The following is a 24392-nucleotide window of genomic DNA, read 5'->3' as shown; positions in this document are numbered from 1 at the left end:
TGTTCAACTATCATGAGTGGTTCACTCTAGCTAATGATTCATCTTAACTTTTCTTGAGTGCACTTAGTGCTAGTAAAAGTAGATTGTAGTTGTTGCTTCGGATGACTATGCTTAGCCGGTATTTTTCGATGTTAACATTGCAACTACAGCTGCCTTACATTGCAGCGAGGTATGTACGTGCTGGTTGTATGAGACCCGCTCACGCGCTGGGCTGTGTTGTTGAAATGTCGCACGTACGGGCTACTACACGCGGCAATATTAATATACTTAGTTTTAAAAATGTTATGTAAAATGTGCTCAGCGCACACATCTAAAACAAATTACCTACTCGAATCATATCGGTTAATACCGACCGCTCTGAAAGAGCTGTTTCTCGGAAAACCACTGAGAGTAACGTTATTGGATTTTAAAAGTAACTGTGTGTTATAACAAGCGCTCCCTCATACTTATTTTGTTTCTACGTTAATAAATTATGTTCGGCTAGTTTTGTACTCGAGGCTGATACTGAAACCCCGAACAATGCATTTCTATGTTCCGAAAATACGTCATAATTTCACGAAGGCCGCCTGGTAGCGGACCGCGCCGCCCCGCTTCAAAATCTGGTGGTTGCGGTTTCGATTCCCGCATGTGCGTTGTTGGCGCCATGTACACGAATTTATACCCGGCATCGTGGAAATTACATTTTACGCAAGTTATACTTAGTTCTTTACTTATTACTAATTTTTAAGTTTAAATCCTCAGGCAATTTGAATATGGTCGATGGTCGTATTGGACGAGGTCCGAATTAGCGTCCTCTCAAATCGTCTGAACAATGCCTAAAACTTCAAGCTCATAACCAAACTTAGTCGCTGTGATACTGGTTAGAAACCATTTTCGTTATAACCGTATAATCGATAGTATCATATCATTGAAATATACCATTTGTATTGATTTATTTACTCTTTCGGAGATGCGTAAACGTAATGCTAAACTGACGTCATATCCCAGAATAAGGAGCTGGAATCGCCAATTTTCTCTAAAGGTGACTGGAAATTAACCATACCATAACGATTATGTCATCACTGAGGTGTATTTGTGATCGATTAGATGACTTGAGGTGGAATTGTGTAAAGCAATCGTAATCATTTGACAGTTCATAACGTACGATAATGTCAGTTAAACAATGCGTTTGACAGAATAATCGTACGTTATGAACTGTCAAATGATTACGATTGCCTTACACAATTCCACCTTTGTTCTCGCAACGCCATTAAATATTATGTATGTGCTCGTGTTAACGGCTGTTAACTAAGTGTACTCAGTGATTTAGTCATAACAAATATATTATTCTACGTAATCTCCTCACTTACAAAATTCTTTATAAATGTTTTTTATACCTTGAGTCCTATTCTGCCGCCTACCTTGGAGTCGAGTTGTTGTGAAAAACACAATATTCCGATATTTATTTCGCAATGAATAAATTAGTTACTTAGATATATTTTCCAGTGGAAAGTCTCCATTATTCTATTTTAGTCATGGCTTTTGCCTCGTGTATGGATTCTTCTTTTTCGTTAAGTATGTTTTGATTCAAATCGTCTGGAATCAATTTAGGTAACATTCGAAATGAAAAAAATAAAATAATTAGAGATATTTTCCAGTGGAAAGTTTCCATATACCATTTTAGTCATGTTTCGTGCCTCGTGTATGGATTCTTCTACTTTTTCGTTATGTTTTGATTCAAATCGTCTGGAATCAATTTAGATAACATTCGATGGAGATAATCTAGTATTGATAAACTCTGGTTTAATCATTGCCACCTGCGCGGTGTGTTATTGTTTTAAGTAATCTTAGATAATGTCTTGTAATTAATTACGACATTTTTACATCTCCTTGAACATCCATCGAGTAATTTACCTGTATGCAGCATCATACTTTAGTCGCAATTATATTATCAAATCGCGAAACGTTTCGTTACAAGTCTCCTATAGCGGCTCATAAAGCTTGTCATCATAGTCCTGACCTCAGTTTTTACAGCCCATAAAACAAGAAAATCAACTACAATCATTTTACTACAATTACATTGCGGGATTTTGATTTGTACAATGGAATCGTACAAGAACGATGCACTATGACTACAGTTGCATTGACAAGATCGCTAATCGTCTACGCCGAAATAGGCATTGCCTTCAATGTCCTAATGTTATTTAGACAGTATTATTACGTGATAACGCGTTTTGTACTATCTTTTTAATATACAACTCAGTACATAACTACACCTCATATATTAAATACATCAGAAGTCGGCAGGGCAACCACAGGCCGCGACCCGACAATCTCCTAGAGTCCGACCAATGACTCGCTCGTAAAACGTACAGATTGACAATATGACTTTTACGAGACGAGCTTCGGACATGATGTAACCGTAATAGTGGTGGGCGAAGAAGGATCATTACTGCTCGCTGAGCGCGGAACAAGACGTGTAACCCCGGGTAAGCCCGTGCTATAGAACCAGTAAATCAGTCAGTTCCATGAGTTCTAACCAAGCGATTCGGGAGTATTAAAATATGTCAAAGACTAGCATGCTACACCTAAAAATGTCTTCATGGTGCATTATCATCCCCTAAACTGAGGTACACACGGCCACACTGTTAACTATCCATTTCCGTTTTTGCTCTCGCTCTAATCAAATGGCGATTCTTTGCGATAGAACGAGATGACATGACTGGCAATGGGCAGTTAACACTGTTGCCGATAGTACATCTGTGTTGGATGTGGCAAGAATTACTACGACGCTGAAGAGAAGGGCTTCATAGCCATCAACTTTTCCTGTAGTTTCACACATTACCGTTGTATGCATATGCATGTATGTAACGATGCGTTTCAATTTCATTCTTTAAATTAGCTCCATCTTCCTCATAGTTTAATTCGGCTATATTTAATCCTATCAATCACAATCTTAAAACAAGTTCCAGCTAAGTGGAGAGCAAGCTATATTTGGGGCAGTTATAAATGTCCAAAAGAAGGCCTGGCCTACATTCGAAACTTAGAGAATCATTGAGTAGGTATCATAATGAGCAATTTTTGAGTAAATCCTGTTGCACGTGGAATATAAAGCCTTAACTGAAAAATAAAAGATCTCCTTACTGTTGATTTCTAATTTAGTTGTTTACGTGCTACAGTAGAATCCCGATTATCCGGATCAATTAAAACCAGGGGTGTTCCGGATAATCGAAAATCCGGATAATCGATGTCAAATTAACTTTTTACAATAGAACGAGTTTTCAGTACATCATTTTAGACCATTGGATGAATCCATTTCTTATAACAATGCACCAAGACGACGTCTGTACCGTGTTAGGCCCTTTTCACACGTCCCGGTTGCCGGCTAACCGGCGCCGGGTACCCGATGGTGAAGTGTATGGGCATGCCGGATTAATTACGCCGGAACATGTGAAAGCTACGTACCATGCCCATACACTTCACCACCGGATACCCGGCGCCGGTTAGCCGGCAACCGGGACGTGTGAAAAGGACCTTACGGTGGCGGCGCCTTGCCTTTTTGATGGGTCCAGACCCTAAATTGGTGATAAGAACCGTGAAGAATGAGTCCGGATAATCGAAGTCCGGATAATCGAGATTCTACTGTACTTAAGTCCAGCGGCGGGTGAGCCCACTACCGGGCTTGTCTCCATTGTGATATGACGCTGCATCGTGTCAAGGTCTTTTGTTCGATTTGCGTTTTAGGACTGTCGAAGCGGCCGTAGGCTGCGGGCGACCCGCATGGAGTAGTTTAACTAGGTGAAGTAGGTGCTAGCATCTTGAGACGATTCGGGGTATACGGGCGTTGCAATCCAACTCTCACCTTGACTGTGTGTTAACACATTAAGGGCCACTTGATTTGAGATTTCGATTGAAACATTATTCAATTGATGCCAGTTTATGTAGCCGGCTACTTGGAAAGGTGACCTTGAAGGAATTGGAGGAAGAGGTACTGCAAATTCGCTTCTGATACAAATGAGTCAAACTCTTTTTAATGTTCCACCATTGGGGTTAGGACGTTGGACATTCAGCAGGTTATAGGTTTGGTTCTAATTTGATACTGTTATCAATTCAGACGAGGAAATTTTTTTACTTATTTTTGTAACGTATAAACTCGAAAACTACTGGACCGATTTCAAAAATTCTTTCTTCGTTGGAATGCTACATTATCCCTGCGTAACATAGGCTGTAACAGACCAAAAGTCACGCAGGCAAATCCGCGGGAACAGCTAGTATTTTTATAAGCATATCTTGTCACAAGTGTGCCGCTGAGTGTCACGGAAGGTCAGAAGACATCCGGGAATCTCGTCGCTTTTATCAATAAATCAATTTTGCAAATTGGAGCACCAGCGCTGGAGACTATTAAGCCCACAAACATATTGACTTACATACAGGATGGCAGGGAATGGCCAGTCCTTTGATGGCTATCGCTGTAAGATTGTATTATCAACTTATAGTCCAGTAGAATTAGCTTTTAAATCGGAAATAATTCCTACAAAAGATTTTATTGTTTTAATGGCTTCTTTGGTTGCCCATTAAGACTCTCCTGAGTTTTCGACTTCGACGGAGTTGTGCTTAAGTGGTGGGGGCCCCCGAAAGGGGCGTTTTTTCGGTTTTCCGGTTATACCGCGTAAAGGACTTACCCTATCAAAAAGTGGTCTTCATGACGGTTGAAGGCCACTTAATCCTGCATTGAATAAGACCAAATTCATATGTTTTGGACAAACCGTTCTCGCGCTAAAGTTCGGCAAAGTAGAAAATATACGTATAATTAATGACCCTCTCCACGTCCAATGGTTTGTTACCCACAGGCTTCCAAGTCTTGAAAAGGGCCACCTCAACCAGTGTAACCCTATCAAGGCTTACGAGCTTGATGCGCCTATCCTTGTTCGTCCCAGACGTTCCTTAACTGCGGTTGCTGCACCTCTTCCTGGCACTCTCCTGAACGACTCTGTGTTACCTACTGTGGCTGCCCCTCTTCCTTGTATCCTCCTGCATGACTACGTTGCCTAGCCGTATGCCTGGTCTAAGGTTCGACGCCAAAAATCAACCTGAATGTCTCCAACTTCCTCATTGGCCCTAGAGCAATTCCAAGTATACCATCAATAAAAGCCTAATTAGAGTCATCAAACCTCTCAGTCATTCAATTAGAGCCATTAGAACTTCATAACTATGAGTTGTTTTCTGTGTGTAAGCTGAGGACACGTGTCCCCAGCTGACACATCTGTATCTTCGTAAATATTTATGCTACGATAATGTATTATACCTCAAAAATTACAGTCGAATCCAAATAGTAGGCTTTCCAATTTTCAAGACTTTAGCTCAAATACTGTTAAAACCACGATCAAAAAACTATGTGCGAGCTGGAGTACCGTGTCTCCAGCTTACACATCTGTATCTTTGTAAATATTTAAGCTACATCAATGTTTTATATCTCATAAATTAAAGTCGAATAAAAAAACCCGACTTCAAATCTTTCAAAGCTTTATCTCGAACCGTTTTCGAACTACGAACCGATATGTATGTGTAAGCTGGTGACACGTAACACATGGTGGATTATTAAAACCGTATAAGTTAGAGTTGCGTTTTAAAGATCAAATAATTCGTTATAATTAAAGTACACACGAGACATAATTTCAAATCTCTAGGCCTCTTAGTTTCAGAATTAAAAGCCAAAAACTATTTTCCCGCCAAATAATTCAAATAATGTGGGTCGACTGCGACGTTGCCGTTCCGTGCGTCCACTAGAGCAGTCGAATTTGAACCTAAAAACTAGTAGCGTTTGAATCATTTTTATTTGTAGTTTAAATCATTTAATTTCGATTATAAGAATTTTAGACTAGGAGCCGGCTGATTTGTGTATTGAGTACCTAATAACCTATGTTTTATTAATAAGAAAAAGCTAGGTAAAACAAAATTATATTTTAATATACAAGTAACGAACTTGTTTCCAAAGGCTCAAATATTTGTGGCGTTTCTAAACGCAACCACTTTAATTTTTATTTAAATACCGTGAAGTCCCACGATTCTGCTACGTCAAGTGGCAAAAATGGGCAACAACTATATTTTGCTCTATGGTTACAAACAGATTTTGCTCTATGACAAACACAGTTGACAATGAGGGTTTTCGCGATTGAAAAATCCGCCAGATGGCAATAAGTAGACGCGGGGTCCAAATGCTGCGTTATTGGTGGATTTTGACATATCTGTCAATGTCATGTCAAAAATAACCAATCATGCAGCATTTGGACCTCGCGTCTACGTATTGCCATCTGGCGGATTTTCCAATCGCGAAAACCCTCATTGAATTCTTCTTCTTTTGTTGAAGAATCAAATAAAAAAAAATTAACTACAAGAATAAGCGAACATAACGACATATACAAGGTTTCCCAAAAAGTACTGTCAAGCCGAAGCCCAGAGGTAGAGTATCACTAGGGCTACCCGAATATGTACTCGATTTTTTCAAGTTATTTATAATTTTCAGATGATTTATGATGATGATGAAAATCTTTATCATATTTCAAAAACCGGGATAAAATCTATCCTACGTCCTTTCCCGGGACTCAACCATTATTTATTATTATTTATTTATAAAATATAGGTTATTAGGTACTCAATACACAAATCAGCCGGCTCCTAGTCTAAAATTCTTATAATCGAAATTAAATGATTTAAACTACAAATAAAAATGATTCAAACGCTACTAGTTTTTAGGTTCAAATTCGACTGCTCTAGTGGACGCACGGAACGGCAACGTCGCAGTCGACCCACATTATTTGAATTATTTGGCGGGAAAATAGTTTTTGGCTTTTAATTCTGAAACTAAGAGGCCTAGAGATTTGAAATTATGTCTCGTGTGTACTTTAATTATAACGAATTATTTGATCTTTAAAACGCAACTCTAACTTATACGGTTTTAATAATCCACCATGTGTTACGTGTCACCAGCTTACACATACATATCGGTTCGTAGTTCGAAAACGGTTCGAGATAAAGCTTTGAAAGATTTGAAGTCGGGTTTTTTTATTCGACTTTAATTTATGAGATATAAAACATTGATGTAGCTTAAATATTTACAAAGATACAGATGTGTAAGCTGGAGACACGGTACTCCAGCTCGCACATAGTTTTTTGATCGTGGTTTTAACAGTATTTGAGCTAAAGTCTTGAAAATTGGAAAGCCTACTATTTGGATTCGACTGTAATTTTTGAGGTATAATACATTATCGTAGCATAAATATTTACGAAGATACAGATGTGTCAGCTGGGGACACGTGTCCTCAGCTTACACACAGAAAACAACTCATAGTTATGAAGTTCTAATGGCTCTAATTGAATGACTGAGAGGTTTGATGACTCTAATTAGGCTTTTATTGATGGTATACTTGGAATTGCTCTAGGGCCAATGAGGAAGTTGGAGACATTCAGGTCAAAAATCAACAACAACAAGTTCATATTAAAACGCTGAAGAGTTTTTTGTTTGTTTGTTTGAACGCGCTAATCTTAAGAATTACTAGTTTGATTGAAATCATTATTTTTGTGTTGAATAGCTCATACATTGAGGAAGGCTATAGGATATATACAATCACTCTACGACTAATAGAGGCGAAGCAGTAAAGAAAAATGTTGCAAGCACGGGAAATAGTATTTAAACTATTTTCACTCGTACGAAGTTGATTTTGTGGCGTCGAACCTTGGACCAGGCATATGGCTAAGCAATGAAATCGTACAGGAGGGTACAAGGAAGAGGGGCAGCCACATTAGGTAACACAGAGTCGTTCAGGAGAGTGCCAGGAAGAGGTGCAGCAACCGCAGTTACTGTTAAGGAACGGCTGGGACGAACAAGGATAAGCGAATCAAACTCGTGAGCCTTGTTAGGGTTACACTGGTTAAGGCGACCCTTTACAAGGCTTGGAAGCATGTGGGTAACAAGCCATTGGACGTGGAGAGGGTCATTAATTATACGTATATTTTCTACTTTGCCGAACTTTAGCGCGAGAACGGTTTGTCCAAAACATATGAATTTGGTCTTATTCAATGCAGGATTAAGTGCCCTTTAACCATCATGAAGACCACTTTTCGATAGGGTAAGTCCTTTACGCGGTATAACCGGAAAACCGAAAAAACGCCCCTTTCGGGGGCCCCCACCACTTAAGCACAACTCCGTCGAAGTCGAAAACTTAGGAGAGTCTTAATGGGCAACCAATGAAGCCATTAAAGCAAAAAAATCTTTTGTAGGAATTATTTCCGATTTAATCAATTTTTGTGTTTAATTCTACTGGCCTATTAATAGGGAGCAACATCGGTGTATTAAAAATCACGTTTCACGAAGTGTCTTAAAGTTGAAAAAATAAAAAGTATTTTGTGAGAAGAGGTATGAATTCCGACGAGGGCCAAATTTGTGATATACCCAGTCATAAAGTTTTAAGAACATAAACTTCAGTATTTCGAGGTTGTTAATTGATGTCTTAGTTAAAAAATTGAAATTATAACATAGTTAAATTACACATGCACCTCGTTTTGATGACCCGAACACTAAATACCAAAGGTAAAGTAAGGTAAGGGAAATTAACCAAATAATTTATTTCATGAAAAGTGGTACAAAGGGTGAATCCATAAGCTGGCTTGCAAATACATGCTAATTTACAATAATATAACTAATTAACGTTTCAATAATTAATTTAATTCCGAATAGGCTATCTGCCAATATCAATCTACACAAAACTGAATTAAATTTATTTAGAAATGTCAATATTATTATTTGTGTTGTTTTCTGTATTGACATTATTCATTATTAATGTTAATTCATAATATAAAACACAAAACATACGGTAATTACTAGAATTATTCGTTGTTGACTAATAATAAATGTGAAGTTAATTCAAGCATGTTATTATTTTAACATTTAAAGTATTTTGCAATATCAAGTTAGGAACTCTACTAGGTCCTCTTAACTTTTCGGTTCGTGTGTTTACAGTTTTGTTCAGTTGCTCGAGAAGGGTTGCTATTCGTTACGTCAACTAAGGAAGTAAAACTTTTTTGAAGTTACTTACGTACTCGTAATTGAAACGTAAAAACTCATAAACGTAATTTTGTATTTATCTAAGAATCTTGATACGGTAATGTTTTTAAAAAATACTGACATGATTGAAGTTAATTTCTAATTTTAATCTAGTTACCAATAAAAAGCGACAACTAAGTGTACAGATTTCTTGAAATATTATTTTATTTTTTCTCCAAGAGCTAAGTATTCTTGGTAATGGCAACCCTCTTAAATAAGAGTCTGTTTTATCGCTTAACTTTCTTAAAAGTAATACGATAGTAAGGGGTCATATTGCTATAAACAAGTAAGATAACATTAAAATGCAGATTTAGTTTTCATCATTTGTTTTGTACAGATTCGAATTCGATGTCGAACGTCTTTCGCCGTAAGTTGTACTTTCAAAAGTTATTTCAATTTATAGGCCATTAAATCGAGGGCAATGTTTTACACATTGTAGCAATTTTATAGTCGCCACCCACCTCATGGGAGGCAATTAAAATTGAACCTTATTTACAGGGCTGTCGGTGGACAGTGTAATTGATAACTAATTTGATATTTTCCAGGTGATCGGGCGCGGTGCGTTCGGCGAGGTGCGGCTGGTGCAGAAAAAAGACACAGGACACGTTTACGCGATGAAAATCCTCAGGAAGGCAGACATGTTGGAAAAAGAACAGGCGAGTTTGTTTACTTAATTATTATTAACTAGCGTACCGCCCCGGCTTCGCACGGGTGCAATGGATTTTCTCGGCTTTTGTTTCTATAATATGCATGTTTTATACATATAAACCTTCCTCTTGAATCACTCTATCCATTAAAAAAACGCATCAAAATCCGTTGCGTAGTTTCAAAGATCTAAGCATACTTAGGGACAGACAGACAGGAAAGCGACTTTGTTTTATACTATGTAGTGATTAGAATAAGGGCAAACGCATATAAGCACATCAGACCGGGTTATACGTTTTTCCAAAATACTTAGCATCTCTCACAAACTACAAAGGTATCCGTACACCAGAGAGGTGAAGTGCTCCTTTTATTCATATTCCACAATGTCTAGATATTGAAATATTCCACTCTACGAGACTTAGGACTTCACTAACGCTTCAGCAAACAAAGACTGGCGTTACCTTCGGGAACATGTTTCGCGAGATGCTCCTGGAGGATAAACGAACGATTACTAGAGTAATACTGTTCTACATTGGCGGATAGACGCTGGCTTATAGCGTAGAAACACTTGAAAGTTCTCCAGTACAACTAGGGTGACTAGGTAAAACGTAGGTACCTAGTTAATTCAGTCACTCTGTAATTAAAAGGTCGAGGGTCAAACCGCATCTCTGGAGTTAGATTTCTGCAACTTGATATTTATCAATGTTCAGCTTTCAATTGATTAATTATAGTGAAATCCTATGATCATTTAAGTCGCTGAAATAGTTATTTACAATGGAAGGATTGTCTTTAACTTAAACATTTTCTCGGGTCTAGATTATTTTTTTTTAAGTTGCAAACAACAAGTATTGTACACTTCTTATTAGAAACATAAAAGTGTGTTCTCTAACCACCTTTAGTTATTACAAACGCACTTGCTTGTATTTTTCATGAATAAGTAATTAGGTACAACAAATGCGTCTTATTTTTACTTGGTAAACACGAAAGAAGCAATTCCGTTTTTGAATAACTTAGTAAACTAGGCAGGCAATATGAATATTTATTTAGTCACAGTGTACCAGGTCACTTGTTTAGGAAAGTTTTTAAAATCTTCAACTGGCTCTGAAAAAAGATGAAATAGTGTTAGCGGCAAAAGCAAACGAGTTTGTGTGTCGTTGCGGGTCCAATGACAGTTAAATTTTCCCCTATGACTACTTGGCTCTCACTGATTGGGTTTTTATTGGCGGTCAAGCTGCAGATCGCTACACAAGAGGTGCAAAACGAACGTAGAATCAAGTGGTAATCCCTTTGCCAAGTAATTGATATCTACATTCTAACTCAGTGACTTTTATTTTTCAATAGCTTTGTCGAGTTGATGATTTGAACCAATGAATGAAAGAAAATTTGTTCATAGCTATCACACTAGACGGCGGCGTGTGGTCAATTAAACAAGGCAGCAATTTCGCCGAGTGATAAGCCCCCCGCCGCTTAGTTGGAGCCGGCAGGAGACTGGCTCAATAAGGCTACTTGTTCTCAAAAACCACTTGAAACACAAACCTCTCGCTAAATCCAAACTATCGGTACTCCTAGTTTGCAGGAATTATGCTGCATACTCTATGTAATTTAAAACAAACACAACTATAACCTACCTACGTATTGTTGGGAGTTGAGAGAGAATTAATCGTGCTTTGTCAGAAGTTTGTTAGTCCGGTGATACACTTAATTTATAATTTCAGTTTGCTGTTACATACAAGTGTAATCGTTTACAAATGGTATCAAAAGTTTACATTTGCATCTCTTTAAGGCTAGGATTATAAGATAGTGTTAGGTATTATCACGCTTCTTGCCATAGTCGACACTGCTGGCTAGTATACTTGTCGATTTCGTTTTATTTTCAATTAAGTGCTTATTATGTACTCTGTGTTTAGCCTAACTGGGGACTTATTTCGTTTCGTGTTCGGAAATGGTTTAATTATCTTATTAACTTTAAAAAAATATACAGGTGGCACACGTGAGAGCCGAGCGCGACATCCTGGTCGAAGCGGACCACCAGTGGGTGGTGAAGATGTACTACAGCTTCCAGGATCCCATGAATTTGTACCTCATCATGGAGTTCCTGCCAGGAGGCGACATGATGACGCTGCTCATGAAGAAAGACACGCTCAGCGAGGAGTGCGCGCAGTTCTATGTTGCAGAGACCGCGCTGGCCATAGACAGTATACACAAGCTTGGGTTTATACACAGGTCAGTACACACTAGCTTGGGTTCATGCACAGGTTAGTAACGAGCTTGGGTTTATGCACAGGTCAGTATACACTAGCTTGGGTTCATGCACAGGTTAGTAACGAGCTTGGGTTTATACACAGGTCAGTATACACTAGCTTGGGTTCATGCACAGGTTAGTAACGAGCTTGGGTTTATACTAGAGATGAAACGGATAGTTGTTTGGCCGGATACCGGATACCGGATATCCGGCCAGCTGCTAGGCCGGATAGCCGGATATCCGGCGGCCGGATAGTTGGCCCATTGTCTCGTTGCATGTCGTGACGAGTTTAACGCCGCACAGGTGCTTCGAACGCGATCAGTGGGTCTATTAGTAGTATTTAGTAGACTAGACTATAAATAGTCACACTTTTCGAAAATCGAATCAATGCCATTGCGAGTGTGTGATTGAATAGCGAAAATTAATTTAGTTTACTTGCTGCGTAATCTGACTGAACTGTATCATGACATCAGAGACCATAAGTGAAAAATATTATAATAAAAAAAACTTTTTTAAAATCATTATTCTGAAATGCAGTTGTACTAAAACGAAAAAAATAATTTCAAGGTTCAAAAAATTTCGAAAGCTTGTATCGCGCATGGAATTCCTTCTTCTTTTTTCTGTTATGCGCTACAAGCTTTCGAAATTTTTTGAACCTTGCATACAATTATTTTTTTTGTTTTAGTACAACTGCATTTCAGAATAAAGCTTGATTTTAAAAAAGTTTTTTTTTTATTATAATTTTATTTTACACTTTTTAGTTTTTCAATCTCTGGGCCCAGGTTATCATTTATCACCAAAGTGCTCGAAAAGACAAATCCAACGAACCCTAACTCGATGAGTTTCCGCCGTTTCGCTTAGGAGTTCCTATGACCACCTCCTGACTCCATCATCAGACCAGCTCAATGGTACCATTACATTGCATTGTCATCGTACTTACATAAGTGTACCAAATTTCAGCTCAATCGGTGTAGGAGAACTGGTCTTAATTTCAGTTGCAAGATTTGTCCCACACATACTAATTAGTGATGTATAAGGCTCGAGGCTTCCGAGTCCTTTTGCCGAGAGCTCAGAGTCGTTTTACAGGGCTCGCCTCGTTTGTATGAAGTTCGACGACTCGGAAGTCTTTTTTAGAGTTCGAGCCTTTTTAGGGGCTCGCCTCGTTTGTATGAAGCTTGGATTCTTTCGCAAAGCTCGAGCCTTTTTAGAACTCGAGCCTTTTTGAAAGCTCGAGCCTTTTTGAATGCCCAGTTAACTTTTGTGTTAAGATCGTTCTATTAAATAAAACTGCAGGAATTCAGTTGATACCTACAATAAAATACATATTTGAAAAAGTTTTTTACAAAAGGACACAAATCAAATAATGCCTATTAAAATCTTATAATAAAAATCAATGTAGGTGATGTTTTTTTATTTTTTTATTTAATTTGAAGGTTCGAGCTCTTTCGAAGGTTCGATCTCTTTCGAAGGTTCGAGCTCTTTCGAAGGTTCGAGCTCTTTTGAAGGCTCGAGCTTTTTTGAAGCCTCGAGGCATCGCTCAGAGAGCTCGCAGCTCGGCTAAGCTCGGGGCACCGAGCCTACCGAGCTCACTCAGCTTTGCCATTCCGCCTCGAGGCTTCAAAAATAGGACTCGACGCCTCGAGTCTTGTACATCACTAATACTAACAAGTGAAGTCAATATAAAGCTTGTAATAAAAAAAAGATCGCCTATTTTATTTGGAAATATTTCGACATTAACAGATATTTACTATTTATGTAGTTATTTGTCATTAGAGTGAATAGCTCAGAAAAAGAAATTAGTTGTTTGAAAGGCCTTAATATGACTTTTTTTTGTCACTTTTTGGACTTTAAATAAAAGCCGTCATTATTATAAGCCATTTTATTGATATTTACCTCAAAGATTAATGTATTTCATTTTATTAATAGGAAATTGTCGTGGATTTTTAATATCCGGTATCCGGCCGGATAGTGAGTCACTATCCGGTATCCGGCCGGATAGTAAATTTAGGCCGGATATCCGGCCTACCGGATAGTTACCGGATATCCGTTTCATCTCTAGTTTATACACAGGTCAGTACACACTAGCTTGGGTTCATGCACAGGTTAGTAACGAGCTTGGGTTTATGCACAGGTCAGTATACACTAGCTTGGGTTCATGCACAGGTTAGTAACGAGCTTGGGTTTATACACAGGTCAGTATACACTAGCTTGGGTTCATGCACAGGTTAGTAACGAGCTTGGGTTTATACACAGGTCAGTACACACAGGCTTGGCTTCATACAGTACATATAACCTAGACTTTGTACACAGGTTAGTAACGAGCTTGGGTTCATACACAGGTCAGTATACACTATCTTGGGTTCATACGTAGGTCAGTATACTTTAGTTTGGGTTCATGCACAGGTTATTAACGAGCTTGGGTTCGTACACAGATCAGTATACACAAGTTTAGGTTCATACACAGGTCAGAATGACCCCCAATGATAAGTTTCAAATAAGTTGGTCTCTCTGTGACAAAATCAAATTCATGTCGGTGAAGCTGCAGGTAAAAGCTAGTAGATAGTATACACTAGCTTGGCTTTATACATATACAAGTGAATTGCAGCACTAGCATCGAATATTGAGTTAGAGTTTTGAAACATCGCGCGGGAGTTTGGAAATGGTGTCCATTAACCAATCATTCCAGCAACATCAGTTTAGATCATAAAATCAGATTACTTCTTAACTATGTTTCCAATTTTCATGTGCTTATGTAATTGCAAGTTTAAACTAATTTGAAATTTATATTGCCAGTTAAGATAATGCGTTAAGGTTTTCTATAGACGACTATACAGGGTGTTAGGTAAATGGGTATATGAGCCGACACTAGCCCATGTTAACATGGTCATATAAATGGTATGGTGAAGTCAGAAATTTGATATCATCATTTAATTTTTTTAAGTTTTCATACAAAAGAAATTGTATAAAATCCGATTATGTATGAAAATTTAAATAATTAAAATGAATATATCAATTTTCTGACTTCACCATACCATTTATATGCCCATGCTAACATGGGCTAGTGTCGGCTCATATATCCATTTACCTAACACCCTGTATACAATATGACTCCCAAAAGTACCAAAGTTACTTCTGTCACGTCTTCTTGGCATCAGCGGATAAGTATACTGAAGTGGTAGGGCAAGACGAATTTGTATTTGAAGAGGTGCCTACAAAAACAAATAGAAATACAGAGTTTAAATATTATACCTTGAAGTGTTATCTATTAGTGCTTATACCTTTATTTTACTTTGTGTGTTTTCCCATTCCAGGGACATAAAACCAGACAACCTATTGCTGGACGCGCGCGGGCACATCAAGCTGAGCGACTTTGGACTCTGCACCGGTCTCAAGAAGAGCCATCGCACCGACTTCTACCGGGACTTATCGCGCGCCACCCCTTCTGACTTCAGTGAGTTGAACTTCCAAATGTTTTATGCCTTCCCGACTTGCTAACAGGTTTTGGAATACTCTAGTTTCTTTTGAGACAATAACTTGAGCTGTATTTTTCAATAGAATTCAAAAATATATTGGGATAAAGTGATAAAATTAACATATTTATGAACTACATACACTAAATATTTACAAGTAACTACAAAATTTTCTTGGCCAACGAATTTGGCCATTCAGCTTGGAAATGCAGCCAGCATTCTGGGCACCATGTCGCGTTTGGACAGCGATTTTGGACATATTTTTTATTCAACATTTATTTTTTAACACATTTTTACATTAAACATTTTTCTTACAAATTGTTCTTTACGTAATTTCGCTAGTTCATATTCGTGGTTGTTGTTGTATATTATTAAAATGTCATTTTACTTCCTCGAATTATAATGGTAGTATTAACTCTATGTCATATAGTGGAGTAAGGGGAACTTAATTCACATAGGAATCACAAGAATAAGCAATGTTATATTGTGTTTCATGTCATCCATGTAGTAGTTTAAATAATTTGTACGGGTTTATGTTTTTTATTCTGTATTTTTTTTTATCTTCCTACTTATGTAATTTATGTATTTTTTATCTTTATTGTTTTTTTTAACCTAATAATATTTTTTTAATTTTCTAGGGTACACGACACCGGTACTTTTAACTAAAACTAACCATTTTACTACCATTTCTTGAAATGCATGAATGGTTTAAAGAACTAATTACTTTTAGATTATTAACATCTTAGACCTATTCAAAGATGTTGGCTGGGTGTGAACGTATATGAAACAACCCATTGCTATAAAAAAGTAACTATTCGACAGAAAAAACAGTTGACAATTTTTGAAATAACGAACATGTGTATAGTCCCACGATTCTGAAACGTCAAGTGGCAAAAACAAAATCTAAACCCAGTATTAATGTTAGCACCCTCCGGTATTGTATTTTAAGGTTGTCTAACGTGACAAAAATCGGAACCAGCCATCCGGTATTGGCGGTGGCCCCGTGTCAATGTCACGGGTGGGACGGTTCAGTGTGGACATCTATAGCTACAGTTTCGCATTGTACTGCACTATGATATTATGGATGCAAAAACAGAAGTTTAACAACCGATTCTTAGCAAAAAAGTCAATATTTCCCAAGAAAATGAAGCTCGCGTTTAGGTTTACCTACACATTCCTTGACCGGTGTCATGTACCTTATTACGTGTTTATTTCACCAGGCCCGCACTCAGCCAACCCTTGTCACTTTCCAGATGCGTTATACGATAGATATCACCACTCTTCAATTCCAGTATCGACGTCGTCGTCCGCGATGGATTCCAAACGGCGCGCCGAGTCCTGGAAACGGAACCGCCGGGCGCTCGCGTATTCGACCGTGGGAACCCCCGACTATATTGCCCCCGAGGTGTTCTTACAGACGGGATACGGGCCCCAGGCGGATTGGTGGAGCTTGGGAGTCATAATGTAAGTACGGGTATGCGCAGAAAGCAGGGTACTCACTTGCCATGTAGCACGTAACGTAGCACGTAACGTAACCAACCTTCAAGTGAGTACGGCTCGTCCCCGGTCATCGCGTATCTGGCTGCGAGCTCCTGGATCCTACTGCGAGCCTCCTTTGTGCTCGCAGTGATACCGCCAGTCGGCGGGTCGCTGCGATCTCCCTGCGAACCACGCGCGAGCAGCTCGCAGCGGGCTCGTGCCTATGTACTCACTTGATACAGTATCTGGTACATCACATGCTACACGGCTAGATGAGTACCCTGCTAAAGATATCCGATCATTCACATAAAACACGTTATTTTTTACTTTTTTGTTCTATATTTTTTTACTTTTCTCTTCACTAAGCACCGTTTGAGCTCTGTACAGCTATAGTCAAGTATTTTATCTGCAAAGCGACTATTTTTGTTTTTAAGTTATGCAATGCGCGAAACGAGTCACATTTCCGCAAAAAAATGATAAGCCTGTGCGAATTGTGTGTTGTATGTGCTAAGGCAATCTTAGATATGTATAAGAAAAAATAATATGCCAAAACTATAGAAATACTGGCCGCTAAAGCTCGCTATACTTTGCATAAGCAAATGAAGCACACGCAAAGCCGAAAGGATTATGCATTGTGTGTCAAACTTGCCAGAATGTCCCTGCGAAAAGTTTTTGTTTTTATTTTATGTTTTGTCACTTTTTTTCCATCACTGTGTCTCATATACTTATTTTCTGTTATAATTACTATCCTGTTTTTGCCTACAGTTTATGGCACGTATTCTGAAACCACACTCATAAATCAATAAATCGTTCAGTGTCTGTGATTGGTTATGTAGATTTATCACAGATTTGTCTATTCATGATATTTGAGATTTGTTTCAAAATACAAACCTTAAAACTTACGATTAGGCCAACAAACACATCAAACATTATACGTGACAATATGAATAAGTACGCTGCGTGAGAAATAGGCACAAAATTAATAAAATATTGTATGTAAAATGATATCATAAAAAGATATTCCCAAAAGCGAGCGAAGTGAGCGCAAAATTGGGGTTTGGAAATTGGTGAGCATGTATTAGATTTATACTAAACCCATATTAATTGCATTTGCATGATAAAATTAATCCACAGTTAGATAACAACAGGAAGGAAACACGATATTTCTCTCATCTTAGTGAAATTGATAGTGAACGCTTAAATATAATATTCCCAATGTTACATTTTTTTTTCGTGTTAAAATGGCACCTGACATTGGCTTTTCTGTTTTCCCTTTCTTAGGGTGGTATTCTATTCTATTTTATATGTTCGCAAAAATATAGAGCAATTTACTAGAAAGAGTGATTTACACAAGTTCAATACAAGAAACAAAAATAAACTTGCCGTTCCAAATTTCAGACTGCACAAGATTGGTGATTCATTTATGGGGAAATGTATTAAACTTTTCAATAAATTACCATAAACTGTTGTAGAATTGCCCATTCATAAATTTAAAGCACATATCAAAAGCACCTTAATGAAAAAGGGCTACTATAAAGTTGGTGATTATATAAAAGATAAAAATGTTTGGAATGTTTAACTACCTAGCTCGCATCAATACTTATGACTATAATTTGTATATTTTAAAGACTGTAAAACCTTGAAAAGGAGGCTGACAATAGTGACTGAGTTTCTTGCGCTGCTTCTTCTCAGCACTGGCCCATTTATTGTCCCGAAGCAGTGGTAGGGTTAATATTGGGACGTGTAATAATTTTATTTTTTATCTTTTACAACGTTATGAAATCAGGTTTGTGATTGTGATACTACTTTTGTCAAATGAGAAATGTTTATTTGCATTAATTTAATTTTTAAATCTATGGGCCCAGGAGTTTAGACTATTGAGAGTGGACTGAACTACCGAGAATTGAGCGATCCCATTAATGGTTGTTTATAAGAAACTATTAAAGGCCGGTAGATCTATTCTCATAAATAAAACACTGGATACTTATCTTTCACATTATATTGCCCTCATTTGAAATACATTTCATCACTTTGCACAAAAGCGCTGGGAGTCGTCTCCGCGCGCCCCTCTATTCTAACGTTTGATTCTAGTGTGACATTGACATTACGTCAATGTCGCTATGAAAGCAGCTCATTGGCTACCTTAGCTATAGTTCCAAAATACTAAACTGTCCTATCCATGACATTGACAGTGGGGCGCCACCGTCAATACCAGATCGCTGGTTCCGATTTTTCCCATGTTAGAAACCATATAGTTGAACGATGGTAGCGCCCCCTGTCATTGAGTTTGGTGGGACAATTCAGCGTGGTTCATCTACACCTTTATCGATTTAGATTTGTCACAATTAACAAAACTTATTGATGTTCGACGATGCCAAAACCCGTTATTCCAAATTATATCGCTTTTGCGATAGATAAACGATGCCTTGCCTCTAGCCAACTTTGGATTATGCCAAGGACTTTGCCTTCAGCTAAGTGGCACGACTTCAGACCTTTTCTAAGGTATGGAATTACTCCTTAGACCTATACAACATAGCATGGTTTTACCAAATACTGCCTGATCAAACTATTTTTTTATCTAAATGCAGCATTTGTTCGAGACATTCTGCCTTGACCTCACAAAAAAATGGTCTGAAGATGATTGATTACCCACCTAATTTCTAATTCTTTCACGAGACTGTACGGTAGTTCGACTGTACATAGTTTTAAGTGATTTTAACTAAGTTGTCAACGAAAGAAGTGTGAGTGGTATGGTTGGTTATGTCGCGATAGAATTCTGGTTAGAATAATCTTTTTATTAGTCTGAGATTGTCTCTCTTGCATTTTTGCGTTAAAAAGGTACATTTCGTCAAGGATCAAGATGTGGAAAACGCTGTAAAGGCTAGAAATATTTTACATTATACATGGTAGATATTCTAAGCGATTAATCCGATCTTCATTATCACATTAGTATGTATTAAACGATCTTATTAAGGTCGTATCGATCGATCACATAATTCGTCCTATTAACAACATACCAAGACGACACGTAAGCCCACAGTCAGAGTTTACGTACGTTACCGAATCTCAAATGAGGAAGGGAAATAAAGTAAATGGCATATCCCACAGAATTGCGAAGCTTGAGTGGCAGTGAGAGGAGTAGCTTATACAACTATTGGCTGGAAGTCGTACTGTAGACAGGCCTTCTACACAGTAGACTGATGAGATGGTCAAAATCTGGGACGCACCTGAATACGGAGAGCGCAGAACGTTGTAGAATTTTTGAGCACTCTTACAGCTCTGGTTATTGTAAATACGAGTAAAATTGCAATGCTCTTGCAGGGCCCATAAGTTTACCTTACCTATTTTATAAGACCTTGCTGTACATATACTTATATACATAAAATAAATGAATGAATTTGGATAACTAAAAAATAATAAAGACTACAGAAAGATGTCTCTGCGACGCGTAACATAGACCACGCTTATTTTGGTGGTTCTAAAATTGATAACGTTACAGGTAGAGAGGTAAATGAAGCGATTCTGTTGGTTCTTTACCCTCTACGCATCCTCGCACATCTCTGGTGGTAACGAAGCCTCATGAACCTATTAACATTGTGGCTTATATCGATTGTATCTATGACGTTATTCAGATCATCTCAGATGCGATATTTCTGATAAAATTACGAAACAAGGCGAGGAAAAGTTATGGGTCTTGAAAATTTTCCTGCCTGAAGCATTCTCAGGTTTGTCTTTGTGTTGAAATAAGGAAATGTACCACGCTGGTAGTATTTGACTACCAGCGTGGTTCACTGGCCATTAATTAGGTAGTTACGTGATTTTTACGAAGTCCTAATTTACCCAAGTGTCACGAAGATTTATCTTTTTTGAGAAAATTGAAAACATCAGAACTAAAAATGCGTTAAATTATCCTTCGGTCCTTTAGTGTTATAGCAACACCTACTTATACTCGAAGTTTCGTTAAATATAATTGTTCACGTTCACTTCGCCTGCTTTTACGATATTATTGTCACTATGAATTCGTTTTGCTAATTTCTTACGCAACAACTTTAAAAACTTACAACATTATGACGGAAAAGAAACATTCATACACATTTCACACACATCACATCCATACAATTACGTGGTCAATTTGGCCACCGACTTCGCCAATAACCGCGTTTCTGTCTTTGCAGGTATGAAATGCTCATCGGCTACCCGCCATTCTGTTCCGAGTCGCCGCAAGAAACGTACCGCAAGGTGATGTCGTGGCGGGAATCGCTCACCTTTCCGCCAGAAATACCGATCAGTGAAGAGGCGAGGGACACCATACTACGGTTCTGTTCTGAGCCAGACCGCAGGTATGTACTACCAGGCCTGTTCATCTCCGCGAGTTTACATCGAAAACAAAACACGCACGATGGCCCACCTACAGGATACTATTCGACAAGGCCTCACATACGAGCGAACATTGACTCACGCGTATTCTTGTGTATGATGGAAGAAACTAAAGAAAATGGTGTACTAAATACTGTGCAGTATTCAACTGCCTAAATAATAATAAAAACACAGAATGTACTTTTTTAAGTTGCCTCAAGACACTGAGAGGTCATGCTAAATCATGTATTTCCTCCGCCATTTTCCGCAGTTTGGCACCTCACGTCACATCATTTTACCGAAGTCAGCCCTATAGCTTCGGCGCAGTGCCGATCACTGACGTTTGTCAACAAAATGGTACTTGACTCTTGAGACAGGCTAAATTACATCATATTGTTAATGACATTGAGCATACATTTTTTTAAATACCTTCGCGAAGTAAAACTTCTGTACGTAGTACTTATTATTATTCTGTGGTACTACATAAAAAAGTCATAAAACTTATTTATTTTACAAATAGCATTACACGTCCCAGTATTAACCCTACCGCAGTGGTAGGGTTCGGGACAGTAAATGGACCAGTGCTGAGAAGAAGAAGCGCAAGAATCTCAGTTACTATTACATATTAGATATTAGCTTTCCGCCCGCGGTTCGCCCGCGTGTTATTTTGTCTGTCACAGAAAAACTGTATCGCGCGCGGTTCTGTTTCAAAAACCGGGATAAAAACTATCCCATGCCAAATTTCATCAAAATCGATTTTGTGGTATAGGCGTGAAAGCGACACAGACAGAGTTAATTTTGCATTTATAATATTAGCAGGGATTTATGGGTCTGGGTGTGACTATGTATAATATTTATGTATTTAAAAAAAAAGTATATAAGTAGTATATCCGTTAAGCTAGCACCCATAACACAAGCATTAAGTTGCTTACTTTGGGGCTAACTGGCGCTGTGTGAAATTGTCCAAAGATTTATTTATTATATTATTTATTATTATTATTATTTATGTGTATTTTCTGCTAAGACTCATCCCACTTTTGAGTTAGTGAGTGTGAGTACGATTTACGAAAGGAGAGATATTAATCAGGTCATACATCAATCTGTTTCCAATAAAAAATGGTGTGAGAGACTACGTCTACACAGCTAGAACGCGGCGCTTTCACTGGTTGGCGTAGCAGTCACATTGATATTGTGCAATGAGGGCTATCGTTTTAGCGCTCACCAGTTAGCGCCAGTTAGTAGTTAATTTTAGGCTCGTGCGCTGTTTTGAGAAGAAACTTTGTGGAAATCCTTACATATACTGCCTTCTAAAACCAATTAAAAATAAATTTAAAAGAATTCCCCACGAAGTCATAAGCCTCCGAAAGGAACTTGTGCCGCAAACATCTACGTATAACTCGAGTGCTGTATTTTTCTCTGAAACGGATTCATATGATACCTAGACACCACAAATGTATTTAGAATCATTTATTTTAACGTTTTTTATTATTTAAAACCCTTCTTATATAAATAATTTCTGCCAACCCTTCCATACTGCGTAGCACAATGTGCGGCATTAGCGGAGGCCTTTAAGGTTCGGCAAAACCAACTCGTGCAGCCTGGGTGTCGTGTATGAATTTGTAGCGAGTAAAGTTCACATCAACGCGTCCTGTCATTGGTCGCGGCGACACGCACGCGCAGTGATCGCCTCGCCGACGCGAGCCTCACGCGTTGGTTTGGCCGAAGCCTTAGGAATGAGGGCTATCGTTTTTATACTTAACAGTTGGCACCCCTGGCGATTGACAGGACCTTACTCTACAGTGGCGCCATCTTGATGAGTGCAAATGCGATAGTCCTCCTACCACTTTAGCGCTCACAAGTTGGCGCCACTGTCTTCGCTACTAGCAAGTGACAGGACCTTACTCTACAGTGGCGCTAACTGGTGAGCGCTAAAACGATAGCCCTCATTTTGTTAACCCGTTCACAGGCTAGGCTCGCAACGCGGCATCGAGGACGTGAAGTCGGTGCCGTTCTTCCGCGGCGTGGACTGGAGCCACGTGCGCGAGCGGCCGGCCGCCATCTCTGTGGAAGTGCGCTCCATCGACGACACGTCCAACTTCGACGACTTCCCCGACGTCAAGCTGGAGATCCGTGAGTGCTTATGTCTTTTGGAACTAGGTCCAGTTTCCTTCAACAACTGGAGTCACATACGCGAGCGCGTGGAAGTGCGCTCCATCGACGTCACGTCCAACTTGTACGACTTTCCCGACGTCAAGCTGGAGATCCGTGAGTTCTTATGTCTCTTGCAACTAGGTCCAGTTTCCCTCAGAAACTGGAGTCACATACGCAAGCGCGTGGAAGTGCGCTCCATCGACGACACGTCCAACTTCTACGACTTCCCCGACGTCAAGCTGGAGATCCGTGAGTTCTTGTGTCTCTTGAAACTAGGTCCAGTTTCCTTAAACAACTGGAGTCACATACGCGAGCGCGTGGAAGTACGCTCCATCGACGACACGTCCAACTTCGACGACTTCCCCGACGTCAAGCTGGAGATCCGTGAGTGCTTATGTCTTTTGGAACTAGGTCCAGTTTCCCTCAGCAAGTGGAGTCACATACGCGAGCGCGTGGGAGTACGCTCCATCGACGACACGTTCAACTTCGACGACTTCCCCGACGTCAAGCTGGAGATCCGTGAGTTCTTATGTCTCTTGCAACTAGGTCCAGTGTCCCTTTAGCAACTGGAGTCACATACGCGAGCGCGTGGAAGTGCGCTCCATCGACGACACGTCCAACTTCGACGACTTCCCCGACGTCAAGCTAGAGATCCGTGAGTTCTTATGTCTCTTGCAACTAAGTCCAGTTTCCTTAAACAACTGGAGTCACATACGCGAGCGCGTGGAAGTGCGCTCCATCGACGACACGTCCAACTTCGACGACTTCCCCGACGTCAAGCTGGAGATCCGTGAGTTCTTATGTCTCTTGCAACTAGGTCCAGTTTCCCTCAGCAACTGGAGTCACATACGCGAGCGCGTGGAAGTAAGCTCCATCGACGACACGTCCAACTTCGACGACTTCCCCGACGTCAAGCTGGAGATCCGTGAGTTCTTATGTCTCTTGCAACTAGGTCCAGTTTCCCTCAGCA

The 24392-nt window shown here is 39.1% G+C and overlaps 1 protein-coding gene across 1 annotated transcript in view; it reads left to right on the top strand.

Annotated features, from left to right (window-relative positions):
* Positions 1-24392, top strand: part of LOC135086831 (serine/threonine-protein kinase tricornered) — a 101127-nt gene that overhangs the window by 68790 nt on the left and 7945 nt on the right. Inside the window, exons 5-10 of the mRNA XM_063981640.1 lie at positions 9625-9735; positions 11706-11947; positions 15278-15417; positions 16729-16900; positions 21091-21255; positions 23238-23401. Coding sequence (XP_063837710.1) covers positions 9625-9735; positions 11706-11947; positions 15278-15417; positions 16729-16900; positions 21091-21255; positions 23238-23401 — 994 coding nt within the window. The remainder of the gene's footprint in view (positions 1-9624; positions 9736-11705; positions 11948-15277; positions 15418-16728; positions 16901-21090; positions 21256-23237; positions 23402-24392) is intronic.

The sequence above is a fragment of the Ostrinia nubilalis genome, chromosome Z, assembly GCF_963855985.1.
Source record: "Ostrinia nubilalis chromosome Z, ilOstNubi1.1, whole genome shotgun sequence".
In the NCBI taxonomy this organism is placed as follows: domain Eukaryota; kingdom Metazoa; phylum Arthropoda; class Insecta; order Lepidoptera; family Crambidae; genus Ostrinia; species Ostrinia nubilalis.
Note: the sequence above shows the minus strand (reverse complement) of the source record. Positions and strands in the feature narration are given on the sequence as shown.